This window comes from Aythya marila (genome assembly GCF_965140915.1).
Source record: "Aythya marila genome assembly, chromosome: W".
NCBI lineage: Eukaryota > Metazoa > Chordata > Aves > Anseriformes > Anatidae > Aythya > Aythya marila.
In genome coordinates this window covers 621,202-643,485 of record NC_139081.1, presented here as the reverse complement: position 1 = coordinate 643,485, position 22,284 = coordinate 621,202, and the positions used below count along the sequence as shown (strand labels likewise).

At 42.5% G+C, this 22,284-nt stretch overlaps 2 protein-coding genes across 2 annotated transcripts; both read right to left on the bottom strand.

Annotated features, from left to right (window-relative positions):
- Positions 1-1,129: 1,129 nt before the first annotated feature.
- LOC309889384 (asparagine--tRNA ligase, cytoplasmic) lies at positions 1,130-13,740 on the bottom strand. The gene is made up of 15 exons (XM_082782176.1): positions 13,689-13,740; positions 12,255-12,337; positions 11,973-12,038; positions 11,779-11,871; positions 11,259-11,348; positions 10,467-10,545; positions 9,246-9,316; positions 8,897-8,983; positions 6,584-6,805; positions 5,986-6,185; positions 5,404-5,539; positions 4,281-4,394; positions 3,726-3,857; positions 3,024-3,155; positions 1,130-2,459 (listed from the first exon to the last, which is right to left on the bottom strand). Exons 1-15 carry the CDS (start codon positions 13,729-13,731, stop codon positions 2,328-2,330), a joined length of 1,680 nt encoding a protein of 559 aa, XP_082638302.1. The 5' UTR covers positions 13,732-13,740; the 3' UTR covers positions 1,130-2,327.
- A 389-nt stretch (positions 13,741-14,129) lies between these two features.
- On the bottom strand, positions 14,130-21,898 carry LOC309889534 (phospholipid-transporting ATPase IC-like). Its single transcript, XM_082782383.1, has 8 exons — positions 21,769-21,898; positions 20,316-20,601; positions 19,324-19,547; positions 18,300-18,383; positions 17,110-17,355; positions 16,726-16,864; positions 16,053-16,183; positions 14,130-15,179 (listed from the first exon to the last, which is right to left on the bottom strand). Exons 1-8 carry the CDS (start codon positions 21,829-21,831, stop codon positions 14,949-14,951), a joined length of 1,404 nt encoding a protein of 467 aa, XP_082638509.1. The 5' UTR covers positions 21,832-21,898; the 3' UTR covers positions 14,130-14,948.
- Between the last annotated feature and the right edge of the window lie 386 nt (positions 21,899-22,284).

Genomic DNA, 22,284 nt, shown 5'->3' with positions numbered 1-22,284 from the left:
TAAGGGACAGAAAACCGCCCTGCCAACAAGAATTTTTTTAGTAGTGTCTTCTCCTAGCCTTTCTCTTCCCTTATCACCACAGCCACTTGAAGGATTTTGTTAGTTGTTGATAAAACTCCTTATATGCTCACAAATTTCTACACATCCTGCATCACAGAAGCCTCGAGCATCTCGGCACAAGAGCAGTTGTAAAATCAAACAACAAAAGAATCAAAACAAACACCACAAACAATAAAAGCCCAAGGGGTAGGCTTACTATTTGGCAGCATGTTCAACATTTGAATGGGGTGACTTTTCCTACAGCTCACTGTTAATGCATTGTCACATGTTTAGGAGTAAGAAATCCCTTTTGTTTTCTTGCAGTCAAGCTTGTTCATATTTCCCTTCTTCCTCTAGCTTACATACGTAACACATTGCAACAAATACCCCAAATCACAAGAAACTTATGGTTGACAACGCCTTTACAGCTACTTCAGAGAATAATTTAATTGCTAAGTTCAGACAAAGAACAAAGACACAAATAACAAGAATAGGGCAAATGTGAGAAGCAGCTCTTAAAATCTGTTGTCATTTTCTGTCAGAAAAAGACTAGCCCATGAAAAGATTGGGAAAGTCAGTGAAAGCTGTGAATTCGAAGAGGTGTGGATAAGAAAAACCATCCTAGCACCGCTCATTTCTTAGAGTACCTTTCATTCATCCTCTTCAAAGAGCACACTTACAAACCCGGCCCCACTTTGGCAAGCCCAGGATGAGCACCGTCAGATGCCTCAGCGACCACAGCAAGCAGAAGTCGAAGCCCACTCCCACTGGAGGTGCTGCCTCTGCAGCTAGTTATCCAGCACCACCTCTCATTTATTCTCAGGATAATACTTCTACTGGGTATCCCAGAAAGTCTATCCAAACTATGAAAAAAAAAACACATGGCTTCTTCAAGCTGAATACCTATTAAAGTCTTCTTTTTTTTTTTTTTAAGAACATGTGCCCACCGCACTTGAAGATTTACTTTTCCTGCTTTTCCCCGTTATTGTCTCTACCAGGACAGAATATATTAAGCAAGTAAGCTATAAAGGCCAAGTGAAGGTAAAGAAACAGACATCACAGGTCAAGAACTACTGTCCTGCACACCAACTTGCGTTGACATAATTTATTGGTTGCCGATTTAGACCAGCTTGTATATTTAACATGCAAGATGAAGGAAAAAGCCTTTTATTACAAAAATATGGATATCGCACAGCTCAACATGAATGGCAAATCCAAATAATGTCTCGGTGCAAGTAGCCAGTAATGCACCTACAGATTTTCATCTTCCTAGTAAACAGGCTCACATTTATGGCTAAAAAGGATGCAGATGATTCAACACATTAAATACTTACTTAATTCTATTCGATAACCTGAATACAGCCAGAAAGTCTGCTAAGATGCAGCAGGACAAGAGTACACCAAGCTAGCAAGGAAACTGTTCTACCGTGAAAACATCCTTCAGCACGAAGTGGGAAAGCACTGCTCGAATTACAGTTCAACAGAGGACAGTAATTCAGTCAGCACACAATGCTGAAACCCAATTATACTTCAAAGTTACAGATTCTTTGGGTCTTCGGTTAGTCATTTCTTGTTTGAAATAGATGGAATAACCTTCGTTTCAAAGGCACCACAAACACTCCAGTGTCTCTAAGCACATCCTCTCCTACTGTAATTCAGCTTATGCTGGGAGTTCATGGTCCCACTGTAGCACTCAATCCATGGGCATCAGGAAAAAGTATCAAAGCATACCCCACAATCAGTCTTACCATTTTTAGTTAATAGAATTAATAGTAAATAATTTGGGAGAAAAAATCTTTCAGTAGAATTTAGTGCTTGATACTACATAGCTTACAACTGAATAAACTCAAACAGAACTTCCATTAAAAGCAGTAAGCTTAAAAAAAAAAAAAAGCACAGCACAATTATTCTCCATCTTTATATTTTGTTGAGCTATTTAGAGACATTTCTTCATACCACTCTCAGCGGTCAGGATTTGGGAATTTAAAAAGCTTGAACTGATTTCTTCAAAAGAAACCACAAGAGAAAAAAAAATCTAAAACACCAGCTTAGGATTTCTGTTTTATGTTGACATGAGAGCATAAATGCACCTAACATTATTTTTATAAGGCTTCTTCCAGTTAATCAGTAGCGTTTTCCTTAAAAAATGGTTTTCTCACACACCAAATTAATGAATATATGAACAACAGCTTGCAGTAAGTCTTGTTCTCAGACGGGCCATAGTAGAGTGTATCATTCTTTTCCAAGCATCAGTTGCTTGATTTCCTAGGAGTTTATCACAAGGATGGCTATGGTTTGCAGCGCTGGACAAAGCGTGGATAGAGACAGACATCTCTGATATGATGCCTATTCAGAATCCAGGTCAGGAACCGCTCTAATCCCAAACCATATCCACCGTGAGGACAGGTACCATATTTTCTCTGTGAAATTAAAATCACAGAAGATATTAACCATTCATTTGTTAAGACAAAAACAAAACCAAACCACGTTCTGAACGAATGAGGAGGAATACGGACTATGCTCTCCTCAGAGAAGGTATTTGTGTTTTGTTCCCTGGGGCAACGTAAGGACTAGAAGAGAAAAATGGAAGCTGAAAGATGAGGTCGTAATGACTTATTTATTTTTTCCTCTCCGACCTCATCCTTTTCTTTCTCTCCTTACAGAGCTAGCTATTCCAGTCTGGAAAGACCAACCCATCTTTATCTGACAAGGGCTTCACAAAGGTAGCACGCTATGGCAGGCATTACAAGAGGAACATTACAGACCAGTTTAATGAAGGTGATCAGGTATGGGCAGCATGCACTGCAGCAAACAAAAGCAATTTAACAGAATGGAAACTATTATCCGTTGCATTTTGCCAGTGATTAAATGACCATATACTTTTGGTCATGGAAAATGTATGCAATTTAGACTGCATCATCTCAGAAGCAGTTTAAGAGAATTCAAATGTCTGACAAGCAGCACACTGAACCTGTTTTACATACCTGATCGGTGTACCAGTAATACGGCGTGGGGTCAATGCCCTCTCTCTTATAGCCTTCCAGTAGCTCCTCACTGTCCCAAATACGCATGGAGCCTCCAACAATTTCACCGACATTAGGCATCAACACATCAACCTACAACACACAACATGAGATCAAACTGTTACAGTTAAGCTGCCCTCAAAAGATGAAGCCCAACCTTACAATATGTTTTACCACATATTTTTAACTCTCCATGACACAAGGAGGGAAGGCAATATATGGTTTATACATGGAAGTTTTAGATATGGAAGAAACCAGCTGACTAGGATCTCTGACTTAGTCTTTAACACTCTTGGTGACGCTGAACTGTTAAACTACAAAAACAGTAGCATTCCCAACAACCAGCACTCTTCCTGGCTGCCAGACAGCTGGTTTTTAAATAATACAGCCTCCAAAATTCACAGAAATTTTGTTATTAGACTAGCACTAACCAGAGGTCAATGAAAAGCATGTTCACTGTGATCTAGTGACATTTTTTAAGCACTTCAGTGTTGCTTCATTTCATTTTACAGTATCAACAAGTGACGCCACGAAAGGCCCCAGACAAATTCTGGTATGAATTCTCCAAGGTTTTCCTACAGTACTCATTCATTTTATGCTCATTCACAGAGACACTCGCACTCTATTTAGAAGGCTGTAACACGATGTAAAACACCAACTTACAGATTCAGTAAGACGGGAATCGTCATGACAGCGCTGCATATAGAAAGACTTTATCTCTGCAGGAAATCGGCACAGCAAGATTGGCTCATTAATGGAGTCTGTCATCAGTCTCTCAGGAGCTTCAGGAATATCCTAGGGGTAAAGAGAGCTCTATTAATATTTAAAACCAAGAACACTCCAAAACCTCAAGACCCACAACACATCAGGCAAGACACAAAGACACTTTCAGACCACACATATCCATGCGTTCATCCTGACGTATCTACATTTTTAAAACAAACATCTTAGAAGAAGAAACTATGTTTATTCAAAAACATACAGGTCAGAAAAAAACCTGTTTAACAGTCTACACGACATTTCACACAGGAAACTAGGCAAACCTTAAACCTGAAGCAAACTTTCCAAACAACTAACACACACTGAAGAGCTTCATTTCCTCTTCCCCAAAATAGGATCGTGGTCCAAATGCATTGTTCTTTAAGGGACTCTCAAACCCTTAGTGGAGGACTGTGGCACTTTGGTTTTAATTTCTAAGGAGACTCAGAAAAGACTTACTTCCCCAAACTCATAATAAGTACCATCTTCCTTCTTCACGTCATGTTCCTTTAACCACTCAATTGCTTCAGCGTAGTTCATTCTTCGGAAAGGACGTTTGGGAGGCTTGAAGCCCTGTAAATAAGAGTAGACATCAAAATGCTTAGAAGGGTATCATTTTTAAAGATTTATTTTTCCAGTCGATCAGCAAGACCACTTCCACACTCGGCACGTACATGTTACCCTTTGCAGGTAGTGTATCAACTATTACTTAAAAAGTTCAGAAGTACTGAAAAGCTGGAGCCCAACAAAACCATCTTCCAAGTTCCGTGCAGTTCACAGAACAGATGCTGAAAACGACAGCAGAAGAGAAGAGAGGAAGCATTTTCCTTTTCTGTATGAATTCACTACACATGTAGGTGCTTCAGACTGAAGTTTGCAGACATTCCACACACAGTGCCACAAAAGAACATTTTTGCTTCTTTGTGCATTAGACTGCTGCAGAATTTGCCTTTGTGACAAGTCCACAGGGCAGGTTGTGCTTCTGTTGCTTTGGACCTCCTGCCCATCTCAGTTCAAACTGAAAATGGAACCTTCCAGTACTCATCAGGAAAACAGGTCAAAATAACAGGGATGAGAGGGTCTATACGTGCTCTGAGAGAAAAGCTAGTGAAGGCGATAAGATGCCTTTGAGACTACTGACTTTCTATGCAAAGGCAGGAGACAAAGGGTCTCTAGCAAAGGAAGACAGCTTTATAGAGCTGCGCCTTCCAGCACAGGGAATAAAACGCCAGGGTTGTCTCATTGCTCCCTTACGCTCTATCTGCAAGTACCAGCTGATCAATTTTATGAGCTCTAGGATAGAGGTTTTTATTCTACGCGTACAGCACATCTTACGATAAATCCTAGCACGCTGCTGGCTCCTAGACTTTACTAGCAGATAACTTCTTCCTCTGCAGCCCCCCAGCTCCTGGAAGAATCATTACCAGCCTCACAGCATTTTCACTCTTTGATGTCATTTAATATTCTTACTTAAGTAAACAGAGCTCATTGCCATGCCCTGTCTTTCCCAGGTGAACATGGTCATCAGGAAAGGTAAAGATCAGACCTTGTCTGCCCAAGACCGCCCCACACTGCTGCTTACCGGGTTGAGCTCAAACAGTAAGCTTGATGCAGGTGATGCCAAGACTCTGTCAACTACATCACACACCAAGTTCTCCAGACGGTCCAACAAATCCTCAAAAGTTATAAAGGGACATTCAGCTTCAATATGAGTGTACCTGAAAAAACAGGTCACGACGTTACAAAACCACACAACAAATCTATAGCTATGAAAAAAATTCTCTTAAGAAAAAACATGAAACCCACTTTTGTCCTGTTTTTCAACTCTCCCACTTCTACACTGCAAAGGAAATAAAGTTCTTAAAATAAAATAAAAAAAAAAGGAAGGAAAACAGCAGTATGAAGTGTATATTCTAAAAACAAAAAGCTTCCTAAAACCGTATCAGCTCTGTTTTGCACAAATCTCCCTTCACTGAACATCAAATATGACCAGCTGGACGTTCCCTGATACAAGGAGTTACCTCCAAGTACACCTGTGACGAGCTGTTCCACAGCAGCATTATGCTGCCTTCTCACTGTATATTGTCATCCAACCACTGGCTACTCCCCTTGTTTTAAGAATTCCCTTCTACACAAACAATAGAGAAGTATACTCTCTCCGTACTCTGCCAAGTGTCTGCGTGTCCTGGATTGCTCAGCTCTGTATGACTGAGCAACACAGAAAACATCTCCTAATGCTGGAATGCAGGTCTCCAGGTAGAGCTGGGACGATTGTGTTAGGTATGCCTCTTCTCCAAAATAATCCAGCTTGAATAAGGTTGAACCTCCTTCCACCTGCGTCTGGACTAAAGTTGGCGGTGTGACCTGTTAAAGAACAGGAGAGCCATTACTTGAGTGAAGAATTAAGGACAACGATGACAACGTGTTATAGCAGTGATGTAAGGCACATTCTTCCAGAAAACCACCTACAAAACTTTCCTACCTATGGCTGCAAGAACTTCTTCCTGATATCCTTCAGCGCCCCGAAAGGAGGTACACAGGCTGTTTGTGAATCATGCTGTAACACTTACCTCAGAAACGTCTACACAACTTTGAGATCTATGTCTACGAAAGCGATCACGTAATAGTTTCCTAAGAAACAGATTTTTTCCCCCCAACATTTCAAGTCAATCAGAAAGTCTGTACAGATTTTCCCAGAAAAAGATAGCCTTGAAGTAAGGCAATTAAAGTAGTCATTTACCAACAAGGGCAAATATACTTACTTCATAATATCCATTGGCAAAGAAGTGATCCCTGAAGGCCTGTACTACCATGGAGCGCACCTTGAAGATTTTGGACATATTCTCGCCTCGAATCATCATGTGCCTGTTGTTAAGCTGCACGTCAACCTCCGAATCCTCATTGAGGAGATTGTCAGCCCCTCCTGCTGGGGCCAGACCTATAAGCTCCCAGTAATCGCAGTTCAGCTCGTGGCCTCCTGGAGCCTGCCAATTTAAAAGGGAAACAAAACTTTCAGAAGTCTGCTTTTCACTCCCTGGATGTCCCCATCTGGCACTGTGGCAGAGATGTCAGACTAGTTTAAACAAAAGATACTAAAATCCTTCTAATTGCAGTATTATCAGTAACTGCCTTGTAACCCAGTGACACCACCCTTGAAAATGCCATTTGTAACGCACCAGAAGTCTGTCAGACTCGATGTGAATGGGACTGAGTACTATTGTCAAATAATGAGAGGCTTCCAGATGTGTTCTGTTGAAACGTAACATACCAGAGACAGTTGGGTTTATTCAGCTGGAAGAACAGAAAGCTGAACAGAAGGAAACTACTTGCCACTTTCAGTGATTTCATGGGCGGTTACAGAAGAAATGGAACAAAAGGACAAACGTCTTACGTTGTAGGAAAAAGAGACTTCAGTTGGCTATAAGAAAAATTCTGCACAAAGGTCACAAAGAGAGAAGGGTCCTCGCTGACTGTGTAATCTCTTTGGTGATGTTCATAAACACAATTGGGCAAGACTGCAGTGTGACATTCAATGGATTTTGTTCTTCCTACTGTTTGGGCCACATTCCCCTTCCATGCTGGTGGCTAACTTCCAAAAGTCACTTAGGTTATGCCAGAGGAAGAGCTAGCTCACTGCAGGTATTTGCGAGCTCATCTGTTAGGGATGTCTGAGCCACCTTTCCAGCCGGCAGCATGTCACCACGACATGAAAACAGCAGGTTCGTGCTGGCCAGGTCCCCTCTGCTACCTGCTGCGACAAGCAAGCTGAGGTGCCAGGGCTCCATCCTGGCTGCCTGCACTGCCGGCCTCACCAGCTCCCCCGTGTGGGTCACAGCAGGCTTCGGTCCTGCTTTTTCTATTCACAGCACTTTCACGGTATAATTGCCGATTTACAAAGTCTAGTTAACAGATTTTATGATGATTTCGTGCACTAAAAGCATTCCATTGCTGCGATGAGACACCAAACTGAAGTGTTTTCAGTGTACAAAACATTCTGAGCAGTCACATACAAATGAGTAATTTAGTTACCAAATTGCATGAAAGCTGTTTAAAAGAAGCGTTTGATCCCTGTTTACCTGGGCTTGTTTTTAGACTTCACAGTAGTAGAGGCTGTGAAGAAAAGGAAACGATACTAACTGCTGATAGGCAAACACACGGGGCAATGGACTCGTGTTTCACTGAGCTTGGCTCTGTAACCGTTGGAAGATCTCTTGGGGATAGGACCCGAGTAACAGGGAAAACTAGAACCATTGAGCTTATCCAAGTTCCGTTAGCAAAACACGCTGGTAATGGCCAACAGAGCACTGCTTAAAAGCTAACTGAATTCTCTACAAAGCTCCACAAAAGGTTAACACTTTGACCTTATTTTACACCCTGCTGGCAGCCACAGTGAGGGAACTACTTTGCTCAGGGATTGTCTACCACATCTCAGAAACGTTGTTTGAAGCAATTTAACATCACTTCAAATTGTGATTTTGTTCAGACATGTTTCTTCTTTTGTCTTCCTGGAGTCAGCACACTCGATATGCCAGGCAATAGAGCGCTGATCCATAGAGAGAACCAGTTCTCACTGCATAGTCAATGACAATTATGAATATCTACCTAAAGGAAGGGGTAAACTGGGAAGTTTCTTTGCTGTCTTCAGTCTGAACCCTTTTTATGGGCCATGCCTTACGCATATCTACTTAACATGGCATTAGCTCTAACTCTATACTCGATCCATCTTCCAAACAGCAACATTTATTAATTACCCCTCATTAACTACCCCTGTTAAAGAAAATAAAACTATTTATTTAATATAGTTTTCCACTGTTATATTCTAGGAAGTATCGATGTGACGTATCAGGGGAAAATTGTTTCAGGCAGACGTTAAATGAGAAGAGCCATACAGTTCCCATGGCACACAACAAAATGTGGGTGACAGCAGCAACCTTGGGATGTTTGTTCTTTCTCCTAAAACAAATTACCCCGAAATCATTCAATAATTATTTCCACCTCTGCTTTTCCTCTCATCAGGAAAGTGATAAACTGTTGAAAAAGAGGACCAAAACACACAGCACTACCCAGCTCCCTACCTGCTTGCCTTCAGGAACAAGGTTCAGCACACCATACACTGCAACACTGCTCTCTGTGGAGAGAATTAGCCCGTTGTAACACTGACACTACAGAGAAAAAAAGAAAGAGACATAGTTATGGTAATTTTTAATTTTTGGTTTTCCTATCTACATCTCCTATTGGAGACACAGATGAGATAATGAGCTCTCACGTTGATAAAGAACTCTAGCATCAGGAGACAGAATTTAACCAAAATACAACATAATCAGTACATTTAGGGGAACTTCCTATTGTTTACATAAAAGACAGACGAAGCATGAACACCTCATTTATTTAATGAGGGAACAGAACTAAATCATCACAACTTACCAGATCATCTGAAAGGACACACTGAAGAAAACCTGTGCCATCTCTCAAAACAATGAACATGAGATTTTTTCCTGGTAGGAAAGAGAAGAAAAAAAAAAATACAGACTCAGATGTGTTCACCTGATCCATCTGAACAGACCCACCCGCAAGAAACATTTCCCCCTGACATGCAGACTATTAACGAAGGACCATGATCACATCTTTCCATTAAAGAAAAAAAGCAACGATGTTCCAAGAAAACACTGAAGCATTAGCTCGATCATAAAAACATCAAGAGCACTGCTTGCTCCGAGCTCAGCACAGCTGGGACTGCACTGCCATGCCGTGACCTCAGGCAGGCTCTGGTCCAGGGGCGCCACAGACCCCCTGTATGCCTGATGTGGATAAAGCGACATCGCCTCTACCCACATCTCCACAAGGCATCTGATTAAAACATTGATTTTCCATAAAATGCTCACGATATCCTGATCCATAACTGCTCGGTCAAGTCCTCCAGTGACAATCTGAACAAGTGCTCTCTGTGAGGTCAGACTCAGCTTTGCCATACGCTTCCAGAGTTGTTTGACAGAAGAACACAGAAAACAGCCTGCGGATTTCAGGCTTCGTACTAGAAGTTTTGCTTAAGTCTGTCACTCCCCAGCGAATGCCACCTTGCGAACCAGAGTTCAAGAAGTGTTTGGACAACTCACTCAGACATTACCTGTGTTTTTTTTGTTTGTTTGTTTGTTTTTGGGTGGTCCTTTGGGGACCCAGGAGTTGGACTCGATGATCCCTGGGGGTCCCTTCCAACTCAGATATTCTAACTAGAATACCACTCAGTTTGAAAGCAAGTATTACTTGTTCAACTGCTAAAAGAAGTTATGTTACTTTACGATACTTTAAAGAAAATTCTCGCTCACTGATTTCACTACGAGCAGATGCTAGCTAGCTCCTCAGTCTCTAGGATTAGTTAAGAAACAGGTCTTTTGAAGAAATTCTATAGGACTGGCCTCCAAATCAAACATCTAAAAAGTTTTTGACTAAGAAACGTCTACACCCTCATACATTGTACAGAATTTGTTAGTGTTGTGCTGATCAGTGTGACACACCAAATCTAAGTGATGAACTAAAAATTTCAGACTAGATGCTGTCCGATTCATTAAATGTCCAAATGTTGATAGCTGCTCGGTTTGTTCCATCTCCCTGCATAAGTTCAATAAGCTTTAAGTGCCTGTGGCTTACCTTGCCTACGTAACCTGTGAATCCAGCCAAAAATCTTTACTCTCTTGCCTCTATAAGCCTCCAGAGCACAGATCTTTACCTGTAAAGCAGAGAATAAAAACAATCAAAAATAGAAATGTAACTCACCATTTAGATGGTGTTTTCCACACAATTACTTTGAGCACAAGTGCATATGACATGCTTCAGGCAGCTAAACACTAACAGCGTGTGCTGGTTTGAAAGCGACAAGGATTTAAACCCAGCTGGGCCTGGCTGCCCCTTTCACAAAGGGGAACCACAAGAGCACCTTGCTCTGATCAGATCCATTTTCTGCACTCTACATAGAAACTGTCCAAAAAACCCCACCACACAGCAGCACACATCTGCCTACTAAGTTAAGGACTGCAGGACCAGATCCAGCAGGACTCTACAAACAGCCACATAAGAACTGCTATGTGTGTGCCAGTGACTTAAATTATGTCCTCTGACCAGCAGGGTCTCTTCATCCTCCACCACAACAATAACCAACAAAGCAAAACTCACAAACATTTCCAAATGGTTTCCGTATGGTATCTGCCAGCAAACTCTGACAGAGAAAAGTCTGATGCATGACCTGAGGAGGTTTAGATATCCACTGAGTGCATTAATATATAGATTTTGGTCTTTCTCAGGTATACAGATAACCAGAAAAACAAATACACATGTAGTTACAGCAACTGGACAGTGGCCTTCAACAGCTGTCAGAACCACAACGCAGAGACACAGCCTTTGTGCAGACAACATGCTGCAAACCAGGCACTGGATCCTACTCACACATTTTGGCTCTGGAAGACTGGGATCATTCTTGATAACAACTTTCTTAGCTTCCTCCAGGTTCTTCTCTCTTCTCAAGAGATCTTCTGCCTGGTTTAGGGGAAAAAATAAGTATTAAATAACTGTGGCCAGGCTTTATAAGGTCTCACTCTTTATAATTACTGGGGACTATAATGTACACTTATAGACAGACGTCATAAAAAGCCTTGTTGTTACCCTGCTGGGGCTTGGCCTGCCCTGATTTAAGACCAGGATGAGAAACAATGCACAGAAGCATTTCTCATTTTTCCCCAAAGTCTGAAGGCAATAGATTGCCATCATTCACCCTCACACAGTTTCAGTCATTGCTTGCCCTAATCTAAGCAAAGATAAGCTGTAAATAATGAACGTAAAACATATGACACAGATGAAGAATAAACTAAAGGTTTATGGGGTGTGGGAAACAACACCAGCACTGCTTAATGTTTTTGGAAAAGAAACGAGGAATGCTTCCTCCAGCTTGGCACCGTCCACAACCTACCTCTTTCTTCTCCTTAGCCTCATTCTTCATTTGTTCCCTGTGCCACAGTTTTTTGACATTTTTCATCTGTGACTTTGAAATAATGGCCCATCTCTAAACCAAACCAAGGAGAGAGCAGAAGACAGAAGATTACATTTGTGTCCCTTTGCACAAAAGAGTATTAAAATAATTCCTGTTGGAAGGTGTTACAGCACCTCATTTTCCTTTTGTGAATCCACGTAAATAGTAGGAAATGGTTCCTTTCCTGCTGTCATCAAAGCCTGAAAAGCAAGGAGGGAAAAAAAAACAAAACAGAATCAACAACACCGCAGGTGAATGAAAGTAATCCTGCTAAAGTGACTGAGCAGGCAGTCTGCTTCTGACATTCTGGTCAGAGCTGCAACAACAGCTATAAAATTTACATTTAGAAAAATACAGCCCATCGCCTGACCTAAAGCAGTTCACACGCTTCAGATCAGCAGGTTCTCTGCACTTACCTTTAAGACAGTTTTGAACGGTTTCTTCTGTGTCCCATCGCCGGTGGAATCACTGCCCTCTCGTTCGGACACATACAGCTCCTCTGTAAGACACAGCAAATACAGGCAATTACTCAAAAAAAAGTATCAACAGTGGAAATACACGGGAAGAAACTGTACACACACAAAAGATATAAAATCTTCATGGTTATCAGCAGTGATAAACCTTCAGAAACAATCACTTGGTTGCAAGTGAAGTAAGAGTCAGTCAATATTTTCTGTGTTAAAAATCATTCCACGCAAAAAACGCATTATGTTGAGGCCTTAAGGGCTCCCAAAGTACCGAACCCTTGCAAGTCCCCAGCTGAGGAGCCAAGAAGGAAGCAGCCTTCTTCGGACATAACTTCTAGGCAAGCAGGCAGATAATAAGCTGGGAAAAGTCAGACAAGTCAAGCCGGCATTTAGCTCACACATAGCCAAGAAATGAGTCACAAATTAAAAAGAACAGAAGACACTTCTCTTTTCTTTTTTTTTGCTGCCTGAACTGATGCACAGGCCAGGGGACAAGACCTGCAAGGCCCAGAGCCTTCCACGACAGCCACTGCCCCTACCAGGTGCTCCCACTCCACACCCTGACCGATAAAACGTGAACCTTCTTCTGTAATGCAGTTTGGTTTCGATTTCCAGGGATCAGGGCACACTGAACTTGTGTCTGACTGCTCGGCCATTACAAAACCCCTGCTTCCCACATCAGCATTCCCACCCTGTGCTCAGAGCACCCCTCAGCCTTCTCCCCTCCCACCTCAGCAGGCGGGCAGGGGGAGCCGCCAGGGCTGCAGGCTGGGCCCCGCATGTAAATACAAATACACAGCTACATGCCTGTGTGTGCATAACCATGCAGGTATGAACTGGCGTGTAACCACCCACACGCACATCCATACGTGCACACACACACGCTCCATTCCTCCTCGCTACCCTGGCACAACCGAGCCAGAAACGCAGCAGAACTGATACTGGCAGCGCTCTCCTTAGAGAATTCTCATTCTCTTGGAGGAAAAAGCGGCGCCTTGCTGCTGCTCTGTGCTTCTTAATCAGGTCATTCGGAACAACCTCGCGTCCTGCGGAGGACCGAGGTGCCCGTTAAGGGCAGGCAGCACACAGACAGACACACACACAGACACACAGACAGACAGACAGACACACACAGACACAGACACACACACAGACAGACACCACAGGGCCCCTCCCGCGCTCTCCCCGCTGCCCCCCGGCCACCCCCGGCCCGGCCTCAGGGCCCGGATCCGTCCCGCGAGGCCCCGGCGGGGCGCGGCCGCCGCCATCTCCTGCCCGCGGCGAGGGCCGAGGGGCCACCCGGGGCCACCCGGGGCCGGCCCTGCCCGCTCCGCTCCCCGGGTCCTCAGGGGGCCGCAGCGCCCGCCCGGCCCCGCGCCTCACCCAGCGCCAGCGCCACCGTCCTGCCCAGCACCTCCCCCGCCATGGCCGCGCTGCCGCAGCGCTCCGGAAGCGGCCGCCCCGCGCTTCCGCCGCCTTGCATCAGCCGCCGCGCCCCGCCCCGGCCCGGCCCGGCCCGGCCCTGTAAGGGAAGCCGAGAACCTCCCCGTGTGTATTTTCACCGAGTTTTTGCATTGCACATGCTGGTGAACGAGGGCTGCGTGCCGTGATTTACACGGTAAAACCAGTTCAGCAATCAGAGCACGAGTGAAAAGCAAATAGAAGCGACACGTTTAAGTCACATTTAAGTATCTCGAATGCAAGGATGTGCCAACGTAACGAGGCTCAAAGAAACACGCTTTACACTGTAAGAACAGTATTTATTCACTGCCCGTCGATACGTGCTTCATACAAAAACAACCGGTCACCGATTGGAGGCTGCTGTATCTGAAACGGAAACACACGAGCTGACGGTCCAAAGGGCAGCCCTGCAGAGATCAAACCTGCCTGCCCATAAATACAGCGCGTGGGCAGCCACAGCTACCCTGCAAGGACAGAAATGGCAAGTGAGGAAACAACATCTGGTAGCTGCGGACTCAGATTTCTTTATTCCAGGGAAAAGCAAGGAATTCGTTCTGAAAGGAACAACGGCATATCGCTTATACCGACCACATGGAAAGAAAAGTCTCTCAATTTAATGCAGCAAGCTGTAGTCAACCGAGAAATCAAAATGGACAAAAATGACATCTATAAGTGTCAGAATACCCAATAAAGTCTGATGCTGACCAAAGTTTGTTACCAGATATTTCTTAATCTCAGCTGCACAAGCTCAGACGAGAGTATCTGTGACTCTCAAAAGTCTGATCATCTAACACGACATGATCATTGTACAATTTAATGAAATGGAGCACACAAAGTAACTGCTGCTTGGCAGTTTGTTTTCAAAGACACAATATGAAATGTAGCTGCAATTTTATGTAAAGAAAAGTTGCAATTCCAGGCATGGAATTATAATGCCAGTTTCATGCTCTAACACACACATCCTTCAGTTTCACATTGAACAGAAATCAGTTGCACAAGGATAAGTAGCTCTGCAGAGAACTCTTGGCTCTTCTGTGCTTTCAGTAGTCCAAAACCAAGAAGTTCTGTGGTAAAGCATAAAAATTTGGTTTAAAAAAATATCCTGAGTTTGTTTAAAACAACAACACCAACAAAAATGTGCAATCATTTGGATAAGAAACCTCTCCCCAAGAGTGTAGTACATCAGCTTGCTTCTCGAGCTTCTCTAACTTCCGTGACAGCGTTGCCCAGGACTGCATCCAATGGCGCTCGCTTTTTCCGTATGCTGCGTCCAGAGGCAATAAGATCAGCGTATCCTCGTTGGTGGGAGAAAGCATAAGCAGAACGACGGCTGGATACCCCTCGGCGAAAAGCACTCTGCCTCCTCTTCCACTGTTCTTCCTCTGCCATGTATTTCTTACGGTTTTTCTGAATCTTCACGCATGCAAAGACAAATTAGTTTATGGATTGAAAGGGAAACAACATGTTTTCATTTTGCATTTACTTTCTTGGGAAATAATCTGATAGGCTTTATTAAAAAAACAAACAACAAATAAAAACCAAAGAAAACCAGAAACCGTTTAATAGGAGTGTTTTCTTGTTTAAATTTGATTGTTTGAAACAAGAGTATACGAGGTTATATATCAAAGTTTCTGAAGGACTTACTGTATCACTTTGTACTTCATTATTTTCATTTATCTTTGAAATGTCTTTCATTAAAGTGAACTGAAGATGCTTCTACTGAAAGCTATTACTGTGCTTGCATGCTGATACTTATTTAATACCTTTTTAAACAACTGTGTTTCAGAGTCTGTTACTCCGTTACATACATCATAACCCTCCCTGTGCAGTTTGCCAGCTCAAGGCAAAAGAGAAGCAAACCAAAATTGGCCCCTACACCCTGGTACGTAATAAAGACACTCCAACACAGTCCAAATAAAAAGCAGAATACCATCAGTAGCTTCAAAGCAGGTTTCTGTGGTTTTACAAAGAAAAATGCTGGGCCAAGACAAAGGCTAAATTAGCCCACGCTGAACTGTGTGCTGAGCTTTCACATGTAGCTCTGCATTACACAGAAGTACGCGAGGAAGCCCCGGGAAATAAGCACACATCAAAGCAGGGATCTGCACGGGACGGCAGAACGCCACGGCAGCGTTTGTCATGCGGCTAGAGGCAGGCCTGGCCTGGCCGCTGGAGAGCCCAGCTGCCACGCTCCCTGGCCTGGGACCTTATTTGTTTCCAGTATCAGTACCAATACCGGTGCCTGTAGGTAAACATGTGCCGAAAATAACATAAACCTTTACTCACTCGGTCACTTTCCGAAGGCCAAATTGTCATTGATAAGAAACGCTGTGCCACCACGGGAAGTAAGCAGACAGCGATCGTTAAAACCATGGTCAGCCAGAGGTACGGCTGTCTCAGAGCATTTGGAGCAGTTCCTAGGGATAGCAAGAGGATATTTAGATGTAAGACAACATATGAAAGATCTATCTCTAGGAAAATTAGGAAGTTCACTATTCCTAAAAATAAATGTTTTCCAAATGGCTGCTCCTCACACCTCCCTGGACTTCCAACAAAATCCCAAGGAGCTGATAGCAGCATTTGGCTCTATCTTGCTTTGGGCTTTTACCTTCCACTGATCAGAGCAACCTGGCAAACAAACACCCTGCAAGGTCATCACATTCTCTTTACTTCAAAGCTGCCCCACCAATTTTACCTTAGTTTTCATTTGCAAACACCTCCTGTTGGGCAGCATCAAGTTCCAGCTTGTTTTCATTGAAAGAAATGAAATATTCTAGTTAAGCTGGCCTCAAACATAACAAAATCCTTCCTTGGAAATATATTTGTATTTAGCATCATTTCCTTTCACAGGCATTAGTTCGTGCCACGACATTTTGGCAGTGGTTCTGCTCAAGTTGCATTGCTTTGTAAAAATGTTCTTGGGAGACAGAAACAAGACACACAAAACACAAGGACTGACCTGTGAACTGAAAAGCAGAAGGAAAGAGAACATGGATCCCAGCACTGTGTAAGTCAAATGTGATACCGAAGTAAATTGCAATACTCCCAAACACTGAGAAGGCATTAACAAAAGTCCAGTAAGATGTATCCAAACCAATCTGAAAGGAAACAAAAACTCCACATGAGTTCATTGATTCAAAACCAGATCACTATCAGGACAAACATTGTGGTCAGGTAATCTCTTACCCAGTTACATTTCATTCTGAAAGAGTGTCGACAGAGAAGAGAGGTGGAAATAAAGTAGAAAATTTTGCAAATTGTTATGTTTTTACTAGACATATTTATAAACATGGCCAGAAGTTGTTTTCAGAGCAAGAGACATCAGGAAGCTAAGCCTACTTGCCTGAAGGTTGACAACAAATACAAGAGAAGATGCTGCTGTGATGGCAAATGACTGATAATCTGAAGGTGCTTCTCCGTCTTGTCCCATAGTTTGAAGGTAAGCTCCGTATGGTATGAAGAAGATTATCAGTGATGTTATAGCTCCATGAAGCAAACTTAAAAAGAATTTCTTGTAGTTAAAAAGTAAATCTTTCTGTCCCAAAACATACAGTCTAGGGAACCGAAGACTCAATTTGTCGCTCACGTCCTTAATAAAGGAAAAAAAAATAAAAAATTGCTGCAATTTCTTGTTCTCAGTGTGAACCTTGGAATAGTAAGAAATTCAACTATATAATGCACCAAAGGGAATGGCAGATTCCTTTTTCTTTTCAATCAGCAGCATGGGCAGTCAACTTTCCAGAGTAATGCATACAACTGGGACGAACCAAGACTAGAGGACATCTCTTACAAAGCTGTCACATACCCCATTTTCAGGACTTAATGGTCTTCTCCAGCCTAAATGATTCTATGCTTCTAGGTTCTTAGCCCATTATTTGCACAGACAAGACCATCTGCAGTTGTGTCACTCTTTACAGCTACGTATTGTTTTGGAGTCTTTCCCTGTGCTGTGAATTAGCAGACTAGGGCTATCATCACACATCCTGACTTTTAGTCTCTAACATATACTCAAGTGAGAGCTTAACTTGGTACTGAATTTATTTCTTAAGTTTTACTACAAAAGTAAACAGAGGCATTGATTTGCCTGATCAGCTTGTATGGAAAAACAAGCAAAGAAGGCCAAAAGGACTTGTTCTGTTGAATTAAAACAAATGCTGCACACCAAGACTTCCCATCAAGTACAGTCATTCAAAATTGTTCATTTCCTGCATCTTCAGGTCAGAAGGGTACACAAGGAGTACCTTTTCCATTAATAAAGCCGCCCGTTTCTGTGCTGTGTGTGATAGCATAGAACAGCAGGTACTGAGAAGTATTTTCTAGCAAACAACACTAGCACTGAAGACCTCTGAATTGATTCACTTTGGGTATTTCAGTAAGCCTCTGCTTATTGTCTTTTGTTACCTCACATCCTGCATAGGACTACATTCAAAAAGGATGCCTTGTACATAAAACAAAGCAACCAGTTTCAGTGTAATTTAAGACTTGATTCTAACTGCCTCTGAATTCATCTGTTGTCAACAACGTGGAGAGTACCTGGTCAAACAAGCCAACCAGCAGAACCGGCAGACTGGAGTACAATACATTGTACAGTGTGATGAACCAGTCTTCATATGCTGTCTGAAACAGAAGAATTTAAGTCCATAATGATTACCTTTTGATTTCACCTTTTCCTCCTAATTCCTGAGAAAATTTGTGTGCTCCGTTAAGCATTAAATTACCTGTCTCTGTTTACCCAAAAGGCAAGAAACACCCTAGGTCAAAACGCTGTTAAAACCATTTCTAGCATGTATTAAGCTTCCCGCTCCTTACAAACCATCACCACCACCTGACCTGAAGCACTATTGAAACTGAACACCACACGGGGTGTCAGCCTGGTTTATAGCCGCATTTGTGACTGTGATGAGCACTCACACACAAGTTGGGGAACCCTGGTTTCTTCTCTTTTGTTTTGTCCTAAGCATCCATAATTTCCACCACAGAAAATGTTATTAACCTCAGGCAGGGATGCTTGTCTGTGACTATGGCCCTGATGCTCCATGCTGGACCATGCAATTACATCTTCCTGTGTTTTGCTTCTGCCCATGGAGATGCATCTCATCCCCTGAAGTCTTTCTGGCACACAGATAAGCACAACTTTTCAACAGTATGTGAACTTCAAGCAGTGCCATTTACAACGAGCACATTTCGAGCCAGCAGTTCAAGATTAAAAATATAAATAAAATTGTTTTGGTTTCTTATTGATAGATAAATGCACCATCTTGCTTCACCTATGAATATTTAAACAGCGTAGTTAAGAAAGGTTTCCCAAACCACTATTTAACAATCCCTTCCTCCCTCCCTCTACAATCATGATATTGACTGTAACTGCTCTGAAATCATAACCAACTGCTTTGCTTATAAGTAACTAGCTTAGTAGTTATAATCAATTCTCCTGCAGGAATTACTGATGTTAAGTTTGGGTTCCCATCACTTCCCAGGTTAAGCTTTTGCTATTCTGTGCCGATGAGAAGGAAGACCTGCCCGTTAATAAATAGTAGACAAGACCATGCCTTCTTACCTGGGCAGAAAAGCCATTAAAGAACGAATACCAGATATGGACTAGTGTAAAAGCAAAGTTTTTGTAGAAAAAATATCTTAGGAACTTGCACATCCTAATGTACGACCATCGTCCGTGGACCAGCAGCAGTCTTTGGAGGTAGCGGAATTGCCCAAAAGAGTAGTCGCTTGACATGACAGCTTGCATCCCTTCTTGGCCGCTGATTCCAACTCCAATGTGGGCAGCTAAGGTAACAAACAAAGACCACACACACTGTATTAAACAAAGGGAGAGCAACAACATGACCGAGGGCAAATCTTTCACCAGTTCCTTTTCTCTGCTTCTCGCTTTCCTGCCCCATTTTATTTCTGTGTACAGTACAAAAGCTTCATTAAAGATTAACACAACAGTGCACACTCCCCTCCTTGCCCTGTTATTTACTGCTCACGTTTTCACTGGTATTTGGGTTCTCTCTCCGTGCTTGTTCCATCTGAATGGCTACTGGGAAATTTGACTGAGGTGAGAAGTAAGTGATGAGACAGAGCAAGCAAAACCCCTGAACAAGCTGGTCAGGCAGTTTACAGATACAGACTTCCTAGCATAAACCATGTCCCAGAAGTTTGTTTTTCAATGGGTTTCCTCAGCAAGTGTTTCAAAGAATGCCAGTTGCAATACAGCAGGCTAATGCCTCCAAGCAAGGGACACCTAAGCTCTTGTTTTGTCTTTATATGACATTTGGAACCCCCAACATGGTAACAGACATAATTCAAGGCCCCTCTCGGGGAATGTCTACATAAAAAGCTAAAATCACCAAAACCCACTAACCATTTCATAAAGGGCTTCCTCAAAAAGGGACAGCGCAGGCATAGAAGGTAACAAGGACGCAAGAAATGTTAATGTAGGTAATGAAACAGATGGTACAGTCTTCTTAACAAACAGAAATAGCGAGGAGATCGTGGAAGAACTCCCAGAAGAGATGTTTCCTACCGAGAGAAGTCTTACAGCTGCCTTACTTTTAATCATGTTCACATCATTGGCACCGTCCCCAATAGCCAGAGTAATAGCTTTCTTGTATTTCTTCACAAGCTCAACCACCATGGCTTTTTGTTTCGGAGTCACTCGGCAGCAGATCACAGCCTTGCATTCGCATGCCAAATCAACAAAGTTCTTCTGCTGCTGCTCTTTGTAAGCTTCAGCCTTTCTTCTCTTCTCAATTTGCTTTTGTTTCTCTTCTGCTGTTCTGGGGAATTTCAGTTTAAGTTTCTTTTTCTTCTTTTTCTTCTCCAGCAGGATTTCATTCTGTGTAACAAAAACGTTATGTTCCCTTTTACACCATTTAAAATAGCACTCCAAGAGCTGCCTATACACACTACACACTTAACTTCATTATATCCCATTTATAGCATTTTAACTAAATGCTCGTGCAGAGGAGTGAACAAACAGCCATGGAAACAATGAAAAGAACATATCTGGTGGGGTTAACAAAATCAAAATGCTTGTATTCAGTGTCACAGCACTCCTTGCAGAGTACAAAGGAATATTTCTTCTGGTGGCGGCAGCTAATTCACTTTTGAAAAACATTCTGATATTGAAACTTGCCTCTTTCTATAGGAAGCACGACCACGCTCAGCAAAGGTGGAAGTTTTCTATAAATACCCAAGCGAGCTCTGGGGCAGTACCTCTGGAACAGCAGGTAGCAGTAGCAGACCTGTGATTTTACCCGATGCTCCTGCTAGATAACTTCGAGAGCTTTCCAGCCTGCTTCCTATGCCTGACACACAATAGCGTTTCTTTATACAGAATAAAGGCTTAGAGCTGGAATGCTGAATGCGGCAGACGGTGTGGAGCTCTTCACTGGACTTTCTCCTTGTCAGCTGTCTGTAAAAGCAGCCTGCCAACAGGGTGGGTAATAGTCACTGAATTACTGCTAGCCACTTCTGCCAAAAGCTCTTTTCTGCTTTCTAAGCTCCTATAAGAGAGCACTATACTGCAGGACGGAGCAGAAAACTTGTCTTTTGTTTCTACACTTTCACTTCCATCTTTCATTTCAAGCATGATTTCTGTGCCTACACAGAAGCCATGAATCGTCTGCAGCTGGCAGTCATCTCCTTCCCTTTCTCATTTTTTTCCATTAGACTGGCATCCTCATGAAAAATAAACACTCTGAAAATCAGGCTGTGCTTTTGCAGAGGTTTGGTTTTACTTTGATGGCAGCTACCACGGTGATTTGAAAAGCCAAAGACATTACTTTCTTTACCGAGGCCTATTTTCAACCTTAAAAACTAAAAATATTTTTGAACATAAATATCAAACAGAGATGGTCAAGTGGTGGCACAAGGGCCAAAGAATTTTTGTTGACTGGTTTGGCAAAGCAGACAAATGAATGGAGTGAAGGACACTGTGACATGGTAGTACCCCCCAAATCTCAAATACACAGGAGCACAGGAGATCCTCCTTTCTACATACCAACCAGGAGCCAGTGATTATTAAAGCACGATCTCTACTACCCTGAAAGAAGGGCTCATTCATTCTTAGAGAGGAATGTGTACTCGATCCAGCTCTGTTCCTCTGGTTTTCCAACCTTGTTTGAAGAAGAGCACTGGAAAGAAATTTTTCATTACAGAAAAACCAAGGATAAACTTTAAACTAAGATAAAGTTTGTGTATGTGGTGCTTAGAGACATAATTTATTGGTGAACTCAGTAATGTCAGTCTGATGATCAGACTTGATGATCTTAGGGGTCTTTTCCAACCTAAATGACTATATGATTCAACGATTCTATGTATCAGTCCCAGACTACAATAAAAATATTACAATACAGCTAGCAACACTTATTTTTCCAAGAAACTTAGAAAACTTTAATTTTAAAAGTCATTTCTTCAGAATCATAAAGAAAATGCATCTCCTCAATATCGATGTTTTCCCCACAAAGGTTGCCAGTTTTTAATCAGTTGCACTCCAAAGCACACGGAACTTAATTCC